General features: G+C 32.4%; 1 protein-coding gene across 1 annotated transcript in view; it reads right to left on the bottom strand.

Annotated features, from left to right (window-relative positions):
• Positions 1-472: 472 nt before the first annotated feature.
• Positions 473-13,380, bottom strand: part of LOC100179363 (ubiquitin carboxyl-terminal hydrolase 40) — a gene marked incomplete in the record, with an annotated part of 15,491 nt that continues 2,583 nt past the window's right edge. Inside the window, 20 exon segments of the mRNA XM_009859371.3 lie at positions 473-1,242; positions 1,574-1,824; positions 2,009-2,216; positions 2,773-2,925; positions 3,702-3,798; positions 4,218-4,419; positions 4,860-4,963; positions 5,566-5,707; positions 6,323-6,484; positions 6,857-6,931; positions 7,255-7,409; positions 7,622-7,811; positions 8,212-8,328; positions 8,624-8,774; positions 9,200-9,298; positions 9,660-9,797; positions 10,148-10,280; positions 10,812-11,172; positions 11,633-11,803; positions 12,337-12,458. Of these exon segments, the coding sequence (XP_009857673.1) occupies positions 1,089-1,242; positions 1,574-1,824; positions 2,009-2,216; positions 2,773-2,925; positions 3,702-3,798; positions 4,218-4,419; positions 4,860-4,963; positions 5,566-5,707; positions 6,323-6,484; positions 6,857-6,931; positions 7,255-7,409; positions 7,622-7,811; positions 8,212-8,328; positions 8,624-8,774; positions 9,200-9,298; positions 9,660-9,797; positions 10,148-10,280; positions 10,812-11,172; positions 11,633-11,803; positions 12,337-12,458 (3,185 nt within the window).

Here is a 13,380-nt window from a genome sequence, read left to right as displayed (position 1 = left end):
ATATATATAATTGCGCGTCACAGCTTTGTAAAAAAACATAGCTATAATATGACTTCCTGTACGACACAGTCACCCCACAACAGCCTTTTATTCTGTATACATCACTCACGTAAGTGGCGTGCATCCACTGTAGAATTTGCACGGCACTGCGCTGCCTGACCCACGCACATGATATCCCTGTCTGTATTAAAGCAAACAAACGTTAACTTAAATTTAAACAGTGCGCGAGTACGGTCAATAGCGAGGGCTGGTAGTAATTTAATTTAACTCGAATTTGGATGGCCGCTGGCAGTACTACACTGAACATGAACTTTTAATCTGACACGCGTGTTGGGATTATTGCCGCACAGAAGAAGGAAAACTGCAAGTCATACTGACTAAGGGAAAGACAATACATTAGTGTCATAGATCGACTTTCTTTTTTCCTAAACTCACAAAGTCACACACTTCACAGTCTTCAGACTAAACAAGGTAGAACTGGAGCGTTTAATATAAATTCCAGGAGAAACGTACCTTATGAATCACTTGACGAATCACTATACCAATTTACCGATATCCTTGTCCTGGTTTACCTAAATCACATTATAGAAACAAATAAACATAATTTAATGTAAGACTTTCTTTGGTCAGAACATAAAAATGGTTCACAAAAAAAAATTATTTGTAAACACTGTGCATATACAGCTATTAAGCAGAAGAGTCATAATTATGTTATTAATCATTTTGACTGCAAAAAAAAAACACTGGTCCAATTTACCCAAACAAAATATTGCACCACTGATATTTAAACACAACAACATTTAAAAGTTTTATCTAAAAATCCTAAATATTTTAATTCAAGGTGTATTTATACTGGTTAAATTGTTAAAATTTATAAATTGAACCCAGAAACAATGCAAATTGTCAAACTGTTTGCAAAACAAAAGGTATAATTTAGAAAAGCTTATGTCTTAGCAATGCAAGCGAATTTTCAAATGACCAACTTTCAAACATATGCACATTTTATATAAAAGAAAACCTGAAGCATGGAACGCAATAAAGATGTATTATGTTCGTATTTACTGTTTGAAAAACTTAGAAAGTTCGTGTCAAGAGGTGGGAAGACCGTTACAAGATTCTGAAAAATTGTCAACATGTATTTTCAGTGTATTTTCCTTTTCTTTATTGTTTTTGGCATTCACAGTTTTAATTGCATTATTGGAATCATTGTCTAGGACTTGATCGTTAGCACCATCGTGGCTCCTGAAATAATAAGTTCATATGTTTAAACACCTTTAGATATGTAACATATGTTTAAACACCTCTAAAGAAATTGTTTTGGTATGGTAGAGCAAAGACAGTTATATCACAGGTGACCTTTTTTAAACATGTCATGCCAGCCTACAAGTTGCAACATTTGTAAATTAAAACCTACCAATAAAAGTCATGTTATGAAACACGTGCAAGGTCAAATTTTTCTTCATAAAATAGCTTTATACTGAAAATGGCAAACTGCTATTTTTTATTATTAGAATCACAGCTATTGTTCAATAACTGCTTCAACACATTTAAGTATGCCAAGATCAAAACTCACTTGTTAAATTCTTGGGACTTCTCTTTGATTTCCTTTAACTTTTTTTGCATAAAAATGTCCTCCTCTGTATCAAAATCAATCAGATCAAGTTCGAAAGATGATTTTTCTTCCAAAGATTTAATTTTAACTCCAATTACATCGCCATGCTTTAACTGTATTGATTCTTTCTGAGTCTTGAGAGATTTCCTCTTCCCAGAAAGTCTCTTACCACGTTTCCCGCTTTTGCTTGGTTTAGTTTTTGTCGGAGAATCCTAAAGTTAAAGTAAAAAAAAAACAAACTGTTGTTATTGTTTTTATTCATAAATAAAAATTATTTTTAAACTTTAGTTTAAATTCGTGACTATTTTATATACAGGATTAATATACTTTCTTTGAATATATTTTCCATTTAATTTCTGCTGTACTATAACACGAAACAGATCATTCACCACTTACGTTTGAATCATCAGTTTGAATGACCGTCCATTCATTTTTTTCAACGAACTTTCGAGCAATTATTAAATCATCCACCACCACATTAAGAATCTCTGCAAAAACTTGGCCAAGTTTTGGAGCGGCTTTTTCAGTAATCAGCTCCATTTCTTCAGTATAACAGCGAGTACCAGGTACGTGGAGAACTACTGTCAAAAGTAGTTCATTCGACCTGTAAAGATTTTTTTCTAATATGGGTTTGAATAATCTTATTTTAGTCAGTCCTAATCTTTTCATATATCATGTGCAATTATATTGTTTTCTTTTTTTGAAAAAATGAATGGATGTTACTTGGTTATTCTTGCATGACAGGGCAATGGCAGTCATTATAACGCAGGTTTTTTATTTCGTACACCTCGTGCCCGCTTACAAATTACCATGTATGTAACTTTGCTAGTGATTACTTTTTTATAATATATTAGTATGGTTGATCCGGTAGGAGCAATTAGTCATTAATTCCTTATTTTAATAGAATATAGCGGGGAGGGAAAAGAAGAGACAACTTTTTATTCTATTTCTCGTTCCACTTAGTAGTAAACAAAGAAAATTCAAAGAATTATAAAACCGTATCCTCAAGACTCCTATGGACCGTTGTTAATTGTTTAAAACACATTCAGAATATATTTAGACATTACATGGTAAAGATGTCCCTCTTCCCCCCACCCTATTATAAACCTCATTACATCACAAAATACTGAAAATAGTATTACAATATAAGTTGCACTTACTGTAGTTTACACTCTGCTGGTTGAACAGCAATTTGAGTGCTGGAGGAAAGTTTCAATCTTTTTAATGTAACTTCTTCATTTGTTGTTTCCTTGTCAATCACCCGCGTCAGTGACGAACGCTCTAATACACGGTATCGTAACTCTGCTGCTTCACTGAGGAAAAAACAACTTTAAATACACTTGAAAAGATAATACAGGCAAGATCAGCAAGCCAGGTCTCTAGGTATGTCTCACTGTTAGACTTTACCTTTTAAAATTCCGTTTTTAGAAAACAAAAACATATTTTATTTTTGAAATTTTAAGGTGGCAGAACTATAGAAAAGAAAATGAAGACACTATTCTAGATTCAACAAAGAAACATGTGCGTTCAGTTGGAATGGTTGAACACTTGGCAAATTTAAAAAACAACAACATTTTACAACAACAAGTTAGCCTGACAATAAACAATTTAATATATTTTTGAATAAGAAGCGTTAGCTAGAAAAAATAAGTTTTGGACTAAAAATAAACAACTGTAAATATCCTCCAAGTATAGACTGTCATATCATGGCCTGGAAAGTATCGTGTTTGCCAAACAAGGTAATCAAACAAAGATAGAGACTTTGACATACCTCAAATACAAGTGCTGCTCAAAGTTAAAGTAAAAACGATAAAAACAAAGAGGCAATATGGGGTTTTATTGTAATAATGTAAATCATATATTTTATATATATTTATTGAATAATCCATAAAACATGATGGAAATTGGAACATTATATAATAGATTTGTTCTTCTTTTAATCCAACACTATATTGGTTTACATAATGGCAGTGGTTTTAAACGTTTGTGTATTTTAATAATTTTAACAACAAATTTCTAATATAGAGTCTTAACATATTGAGATCAGATGTTAATGAATAAAACAGTTTGTAAAAGTTGTACACAATACCTTTGCAACTCTTTTGAAATCTTTAAAGCCAGCAATCGTTTCAAGTCATATAATGTACTATCTCTCTTGAGCTCAATGTGGCCACAGTTGCAAGGACCTGGAACATTTATATAATAAATTTTTATAAGTTACTCACACCAATCCAAATAAAGTCCGGCGCCGTAGTATAGTGGTTCGCGCGCTTGCCTCGAGTTGAGAGGTAATGGGTTCAAATCTTGTCGCTGCTACCCTTGTTGGTATGTGTGTCTTTGGGCAAGAAACTTAACGGCAATTGCTCCAACCCTGTGGTCACTAATGGGTTGTCCAAATTATCAGCCATGTATAAAAAAAATCAAAAAATCATTCATTTGAATTTGTTAACATATGTAAAAATTAATATCTTGAATTCAATAGCAGCATAACAGTGATTATTAAAACATTGACACCAAGCTATCATAGTGTGCATAATACAATATATTTCATGTGCACACCTAATACAGTTAAATAGTGATCTATTTTTTTATTTCATCTACGTACCAATTTCCTTTAACTCTTTCATATTCTGGATGGTACTTGCATCCACTTCTTTGCTCCTTCTCCTCCTTGCATCCTCCACACTTCCTTGTACAAGTTGATCATGTTTAAAATCCTTGAATTTTGATTTAAAGTCGGGTAACGTCGGAAACAACCAAACACGCATTCTTATGTTTCCTTTCTCTGCCAACTTTCCATGGCTCACCTGGAAACAAATATATAATGTATCTTGAACGACACACCCCATATCAGAAAGTGGTCATTTAAACTGTTACACTGGTACTTTTAAACACAACATTTCAAAAACGTAATAGTTCTAATGCATTAACTGCATATCTAAAAATGAAAGTTTTTACCCAACAGAAAATTAAATTTAGAGGACAAATTGTGCAATTTCCAATTATTTGATAGACTTGGATAAAAAATACCTTAAAAATTTAAGAAAATAATTTACCACAAAAGCAATAACGATAATAATAACTTTATATGTCTTCGATTACGGTAGCAAAGATTTTAAAATATTTTTTTTTTAAAGAAAAGACGGAAGTTAGCGACAAAACAACCTGCTTACAGTTAAAAACATATTTACATTTAGTTGGAAGAAAATAGCGTGGTTGCTTCAAAAAAATACCAGACTTAACTTACCATCACATAATCTCCATTCTTCAGTGGTATCTCATCATCTGTTGGTTCTAATACTCCGAGCATATCACCATAGCAACTACATCTTCTGAGGTGCCATTCATCATCTGCGAGTTATTTATTTGTCGTTTTATTTATGATTTTTCTCATATATTTTGTTTAAATTTTTTGTATTTTTGGATGTTTTTATTTCTTTTAATTTGTTATTTTTATTTGTCATACTTTTGTTACTTTTTGTATCTTTCATATTTTTATAATCTGAGATTTTTATGTGAATGTATCAAAACAAATTACATTTAATTGTTAAAGACTGTAAAAGTTAAAAAGGAGATTTTTTTTCGGTAAAAGATATTTATTTATCCTCACATGGCAGAGCAACGACAGTTGTTATAACACAGGTTTTATGTTTTATGAACCCTTTTGCTTAATTATGCGTATATGTATACTTCTTATATTTTTTGATTTATTTCCTTCATACAAAAAAATACCTCATCTTTTCATTTTCAAAAAACACTAAGACTCTTTATGAGTTAATGTGTATGTAACTTGTTATATTTTTTGATTTATTTCCTGTTCATACAAAAAAATACCTCATCTTTTCATTTTCAAAAAACACTACGACTCTTTATGAGTTAATGTGTATGTAACTTGTAGTTTTTGTTTTGTTTCCTACCAACCTTCCTAAATTCCTACCATCCTTCCTAGTTACCTGGCAATTGAAACTCCTTATGCATGTCTTCATACAATTGCTTTAGTTTCCAGTTTACTTGAGCAACATATTCACTACAGTGAGGTTCATTAAACTTACGAACAAATAAAACCAGCTCGCTAGCCGCGAGGTTTTCACCTTCCTGTATGGGAGTTGCAAGAAAAAAACACTGGTTACCATAACAAATTACATGAGTGTTTCAAAAACACTGGTTACCATGTGTTACACAACAAAATCAAAACTTATTTATGAGAAATCAGTTCAGAAAAGTAAATTAGCCACAAAACAGTAGTTAAGTATACTTTATAAGTAAAAACTGGGGATTAAAAAGTGCTAAAGCCAAACTTTTCAAAGTATGTTTTTAGTTCACAAAAACCCAAAACACTGGAATGAAGATGGTTTAAAAATTAAAAAACAAAAATATTTTCGTTATTAAATGAACAAAATAAACACACCATTTTAAAGAACAAAAAATACTATTTTTTAGCATTAAATTAAAACATTTTTTCTTGAATTTTATCTGTTCATTGGTTATGAAAATGTAAACCAGAATTCTCCTCTTTTAAATAATAATAACAAATGCTAATTACTAGTTTGTTATTTTGCTGGTACTTTTTACAATGGCCTCCAAAAAATTTCAGTTAAAAAGTTTGGGGTAGGTAATTAAAGTGGGAGTTAAAAAGTTATGAAACAATTTTTTAACTCCAATTTTTACTCCCCACATCATCTACAACCGACTAGCATCCATCCAACCAACCTCCAAAAGCAACATCTGATCTTCTGTGAGTTCAAGGTCCTCCAGCACATCAACATTTCTCAGCGGAACAACCTGGTCCTCGTTTAGCATAGAAATCCTATATTTTTCATCTTTTTTAACCCCCAGTTTTGAGCAAATGAGCCTCGTAAAGCAGCCAACTGACTGAAACATTAAAAATATATTGTTAACTTTGTGGCCAGGAACCTTTGCATGACACATAGGCAGGCAATTAGGCCTTTACTAAATAAATTCTGGGTGGCATTGTTTAAAAGCAGTTACACTCATGGTTTTCAGACATCAGGAACCACTTGTTAGATTGAGTGATGTTTTAAATGCTACGCCATTGTCAAAATTAAATACAAAATTTGCAAAAAAAAACAGTTTTACCACCACTGCCATTAAAACAAATTTGACTATTATTTTATTTCCAAATCGCTATTCAAATTACCATTTAATTAAAAATGCCTGAACCCAACCATTGCACACATAACTTATATTGTAAAAACGGTGACAATTATTTTAGTTTATTCTTACCATTGATTTGTCAACTTTAAAATCAGTTACAACATCTTTCAAGCTCTGATGTAATCCAAGATTCCTCACTTTAACCTGCATTCATCGTTATTATTACATATACCAGTGGTACATTTTTAGTTTACGTGTTAAAAGTTTAAACTAATTTCAGGACAGGTGGATCAAATCAAAAATGTAAGTATTACAAAAGTAAGAATCTCAAATGTAAAAATTGAAAAATATTTAATTATAAATTGGATGATGTTTTTTTATAACATACATGTTATATGTGGTTCTATTAAAGTTTCTGGCGAAGTTTAGCGCTGTATGTTTGTTGGACCAGGGAAAAAGTGGACGCGGCCCGGCACTGGCTGTTGAGAACCACTGATTTACTATTTAACGAACAAAGTACAACATACATGAACAGATATTGTATCTTCCTGTGCTTCTACACTGGATTCCTTTATCTCATTTTCCTCTTCTGATCTCACAATGTCTGCAACATAATTTTTCACATACTTTTCCATCTCATATTCCTCTTTATTGCCTTCTGTTTCTAAATTGTCCACTTCGTCTAAAAAAATAATAAAGATTATAAAACTATGGGTGACATACTTTGACTTTATTTTATTAATATTGGTTGCCTATTATTTTTCATCTTTTGCTACACAACAGTCGGACAACCATATTCTACCAAAGTTATTTTAAAATCTCAATAACTGATAGTTAGGCTAAAAAATACTGAGGTTATTTATGTTGTCACATTACACAAAATACCCGACGAACCTTGAACCATTTCTTTCACTTCAATTTGCTGAGTCAGCATTAATTCAGCAGCTCGCTCCCTGATGACATCTGGTGGCTGTGATTTGGGAAGAGAAAAGGAAACGCGACGAGTGAAATCCGGATGTTGACAGATGAGGTGATGAAGGACTGGCTCATTCTCCTCTCCAGGAGCAACATTCGATCCCAGAATCTTTAACGATAAAAAGGATGAAAAAAGATCAAACTTTAATTTTCTAGTTTTATTGCTTTAGTATTGATTCTAATGGTTTAACTTTATGTGAGAAAAGTAAACCTTAACAAACTTTGCCAGTGACATATTAAAAAATACAGAACATACATTAGGTTTAAAAATAAGGTTAATTTTTCTAGTCCGGTTTAAGCAGCATTCATAAGCAGGTGAATAATTTTCAAAAAATAGGAAAATTCGACCACTGGAAGGAAACATACGCACAGAAAAACTGCAAAGACCTATACGCACATTGTGGTAGCAGCAACAAGCCTTGAACCCGTAACCTCTGGTTTAGAGGCAGACATATCATTTTATAATGAAATAACATTAGTAACACCAGTGCATATGCAATGAAACTCACCTTATCACCATCCCATGCAAATAGATGAACCTGAGATTGAATACCAGCTTCATATAAGCTCACATCTTTTCTCACAGATGTGCATTCATACAGGTGAATTCCCGCATGGGGAAGCACCTAGTCAAGATCAAAAATTACAAAACTTTTAATTAAAAAGAATCAGCGCAATAAAAACTTTCTGGAGACCATTATTATACAGTTTGTTGGGTTTATAATTAAATGTTTATTCTCTGTTATTGTTCCATTTGGTATTTTTACAGAAATATAACACTGTATCATCACCATTCTAAAATAGTATTGTTAACTGTTAAAAACACAATTAGGAAACACGGGATATTTTTATAAATGGTATCTATCCTACCATACAATACTATGATAAGAAATACTTTTATTATAATGAAGACAAAATTACCTTCATATAGTGCAAGGTATTCACACACTGAGTGCTTGGCTTCAGGCTTGAATCTTCATATTTCTTTTTTAACTTTAGTTTTGGTTTGGGTCGGCGAAAAAACGTTGACTGTTCCTGGGAAATTTTGCTCAGCAAATCGTCAACTGTTTCCCTAAAAATAAAAGTAAAAAAAGTCAGTGTAATCTTTGACAGTAAGGCAAAAGTTAATGAAACATTGTGTTTAATTTAATACTTAAATAACCACGTTCCTTAATACTGGCACATATGCTAATTAACTGTAATAAATTCTGCGAATCTGACCCTAACCTGGTGCTCATAAAATCTAGTGCAAAGAAATACAGTAAGGTCAAGGGGCTACAAAAACAGAACTAAAGTATGAGGTAATAGCTTGCATTTTTTATTTGTCAATTCTGGAGTTTTTCAAAAATTTTTGACATTACTGGTAGCACTGCATGAAGCAAAAAATAGTACGCGAGTAGATAAAGTTTTGCAACTACTGATTTAAATACACTAACCAACTGTCAAATAAAATTCTCTACCTCTCTCTGTCTGAAAACACAGTAATGTTGAACCTACCTTTGATCAATTTGAAGCAAATGACCTTCAGGATTGCTTGTTTGTATCAAACCGTTTGAAACAAAACACATGTTCTCAGTGTGTATGTATAAGTCAAGTCTGTAACAGATCATATTTAAGACCAAACTTATAATGACATGAGATAACCCACTTTATATGTAGTAGGGTAGGGGAAGGTTGGGACACCTTTTCATTCAATATTCTCGTCCCATTTTGTGGTAAACAAAGAACATTAATTATTTAAACCACGGTAATTATTTAAACCACGATCAGGATATTTGAATATTATGTGCCAAAGGTGCCCCGCCGTACTACATACACCAACTAACTTTCAGGTACAAAAAAGTGCCAGGGTGTCAAACTTAGTTAAAAGTGCCCTAAAAAATAATACACACACATTAATATAGACTCCTAAATCACACTAATAGCTAAGGCTTAGATTGGTGAAAAAAAGTCATACCTATTTGATGCTTTTTCATAATCTTCCCTCCAGTTCTGAAGCTTTATATTTTCCTCTTGTATTTGTTCAACCACATGCTTGGGTATCTTGTACATAGAGTTGCCAAAACTTGAATCTGGTCGGATCAAATCTTTACGTCTGTTGAGAAGAGTTGGTTTATATAATGTATATATATGGTGAATAAAGCACGTAACTTTTTTATTCAGCGCAGTGCGGTAATAATTGTGATAACGAAGTTGTCTTGTTTCACACACCGTGCCCGCTTACCAAATACATAACTAAGATAACTTTTTAATGATATTATTTTGGGTTTTTTAATGGCTGGACATTTGGACAACCCATAAGCGTTAGGGATCACTAGGTATAAGAAAATGCAGCTAAGTGTCTTGCCCAAAGACACATATGCTCAAAATGATAGCAGCGTCAACCATATTCTATGTTCTAATGTGGAGGTAAAACCCTTTAACCAATGGGGCAAAACACTTTACCTGTAGAAAAGCATGTAAGCACTCTGCTGTCCTTCAAATTGATTTGTGATTGAATTAACGCTGATTTCAGTCACTCTTTCATCGTTGAAATCAAACCAGGAATGGCCAGCAGGGTTAACGTCTTGTGGAACTGCTATGTAAAAGAAGAATAGATAAATTGTACAGCAGTATTACATATTGACTGCACAGCAATTTAGAAGCAAAAATATTTTACCAAATCCATTATTACACAATATAGACAGTGGTTCGAAAACTTTTCACGTCAAAAACATTAATTACTGGACTTTTGACACATAAGCGTTATTGAAATTTATTAACAAGTTGTGAAGTTGTATTTACAATAAAACAGGTTTTTTTTCAAATTCAAAATGATTCACTTTGTGAACCACTAGCATGCAAAAATTAATAAGGACAAACCAATAGCATACATAATATTTTAGTGGTTCATCACTTCATCTGGTATAAAAAAAAATTATATTTCCAATGTTTGGCTGCCATTCGGCAAGACTTCATCAGAAAATGATCAATCCTGTGTTTTTATCCCGGATGAGCCACTAAAATATTATTATCACTAAAAAGTTATTATACTATGCCTGGTAGCAGAATAACAGAACACTGGCATACATTAAAAAAAGTAGGTCAAAATTCAAATTTTACTCCCAACCTGTTTCTTTGTTATCTGAACCCGCATCAGTAGAAAGGTCCGGAGATGTAGGAGCAGCATCCTCTTCTACATCATTTGTTCCTCCGAATAAACCGATTTTTTCGTCTTTTTCCTCCAGCGATAAATTTATCATGGAATGGTTCAGTGCTTCTGGGAACTGTTGGCTACCGTTTATGTTTTCCAGTTGATTTGTAATCAGTTTTTGATTACTGTCTTCACTTGGTTGGCTGCATAGATAGACTGAGTTGTTCTCGTTATCCACCACGAATGTGTTAGGACAGGAAAGAAGAAATTTGCTCAAAGATCCGTGTTTCTTGCGATATTTCTTGTTCCAGGAGATACCAGTCTCATACCGCAGTTTCTGGAATTAGTTTGAAATTTTAAACAAAAAAAAAAAAAAAGTTTAATAAAAAATGGTAAAATAAAATGAAATTCAAAAAAAATGGTAAAAAAACCAAGAGATTTAGTAACAAATGTTAAATTTAAAATGACATAAGATTTAGCCAAAAAAATATTGAAACCCAAGACCGCGATCAAAATGTGTTAAAATGACACAAGATTCAGCAAAAAATGTTAATGAATCTATAAATATTTGTAAAATAACAACAGATTCAGTAAAATATGTTAAGTATTCTGTTAAAAATGTTAAAGTAACACGAGATATAGCAAAAAAATGCTAAAAACTCAAAAAAGATTATTTAATGACAACAGTCTAAGTAAAAAGCAATGTAGGCATAGACTGAGGTGGTTTAATTGCTAGTCAAACAATACATACACATATGATATGACTAAATAAATTTAGACTAACACTGAAAACATACCATGCTCAGTTGGTCCAACTTTACACTGCCTTGTTGAGCAATTAAGCAAGCAAGTGTTTCTTCAATATTATCATTTGGATTGACAGGTTCACTTCGTTTTTGTACAACTACCATCGTTGGGGCTTTTGATGTTGTTGTGGACATCTCAAAATCAGGTTCAGGATCCACAATCTACAAGTATTTTAAATTTAAAATATATGTGTTATATAAATACTCATAATACCTGGTACTGGGTGTATGTAAAAGATGAAAAGAGAAAGATTTATTCAAAGGAACAAATTATGTAGAAGATGATATAAATAATAGTGTGGAGTCTTTTAAAAAATATAATGTAGGTCAATCTATTTTATTAAACGTAAATATAAATATATATAAATATTACCCCATTTATATAATAGGGTGATGTATAAATATAGGTGATGGGCTAACTTGGACCTAAATCTCAAGTCCCCTGACAGGCTTCTCCATAAAACCTCACGCATAAAAAGAATAAAAAAATAAACAGGGTTGCAATGCTTTATACGCAAGAGACTAAACTTATTACGTCCCTTAATGGTACGAGGTGGCTAGAGGATTTTGGCTTTAGAAATTTGGTAGACCGTTTACCTTGTAAATATTTTGATCTATGCAATGCATTTTTTTATATTTATTAAATTATATTTTTAGCATTTTTCAACTAACAAGTGTTGTTATGTAATACTTACTGGAAGTTTTGCTTTTTCCAATCCATCCACATCCCTTATATAGGCATGGTAGTGACCACGATGTGCATTTCCAGTGTGAATGATGACAGAATATAAAGAATATTCTGTGCATGGTGGCTTATCTGTGAAGGGGGAATCTGTTACAATTTTTTGTGAAGAGGAGAAATTGTTGCAATTTTTTTTAAGTGTTGTGTAGACGTAATTTAAATAAGGTTAATGGATTCCCTTTTTTTTTTAAATCAAATTTAGGCAGATACTTACTACAACCTATAGTCCATTAAAAATTAGCATGATCTTACATTGGATCGCATGATTTGCAATGCTGGTATGGTAGTGTTCATTTAGTTAAACCGTCATGATATTCAAAATCTAAACCTATGAACCATTTACATTTTACAACTACTAATAGTGAAATACTCAAAACTCTTTATTTACAGAAAAAGTATAAAAACCACACAAAATACACAAGCTGCAATCAAGACAAGGCAGGGGCGTATACAAGGGGGGGGTCACGGGGGTCCGGACCCCCCCCTTTGAATATTATTTAAATTTTTTTTTTTTTTTTTTTTTGTAAAATTGTTTTTTTTTCTTTAATCTAAAGTTCCACTATTTTTGTGTTAATATTTTTACCCGGGGTTAGTATAAGGTGCTTAATCACGTGTAAAAAACTAGGGATGGGCCGAATCAGGATTCCATCAATTCGGCGTTATTCGATGCATTTTTTATTATGCAATCGAATCCGAATATGCGTGGTTGAATACGTGGGATTCGAGTTTGTAACAAAACCTAGTTCAAACAAATTCGTTCGTTAGGAATTTATTCTTGGGAAGTCACGAACAGCAGCACCTGCGAGTTACTGAGTGGCATGTGTGTCCGCGTTTGATTTCGTAATTAAAGGCGAAAAATTGTAAAACTACTCATACTTTAATATTGCAAAATCTTTTGTAACAATTATAAATAATTTTTTTTACATGAATTCTACATGTTGCAGCACTGCGATTCACGAAACTCGTGTCTTGTGCGGTCTCTCTGATCGTAAACCAC

This window comes from Ciona intestinalis, chromosome 2 (assembly GCF_000224145.3).
Source record: "Ciona intestinalis chromosome 2, KH, whole genome shotgun sequence".
In the NCBI taxonomy this organism is placed as follows: Eukaryota; Metazoa; Chordata; class Ascidiacea; order Phlebobranchia; family Cionidae; genus Ciona; species Ciona intestinalis.
This window is presented reverse-complemented; position numbering and strand designations above follow the sequence as displayed.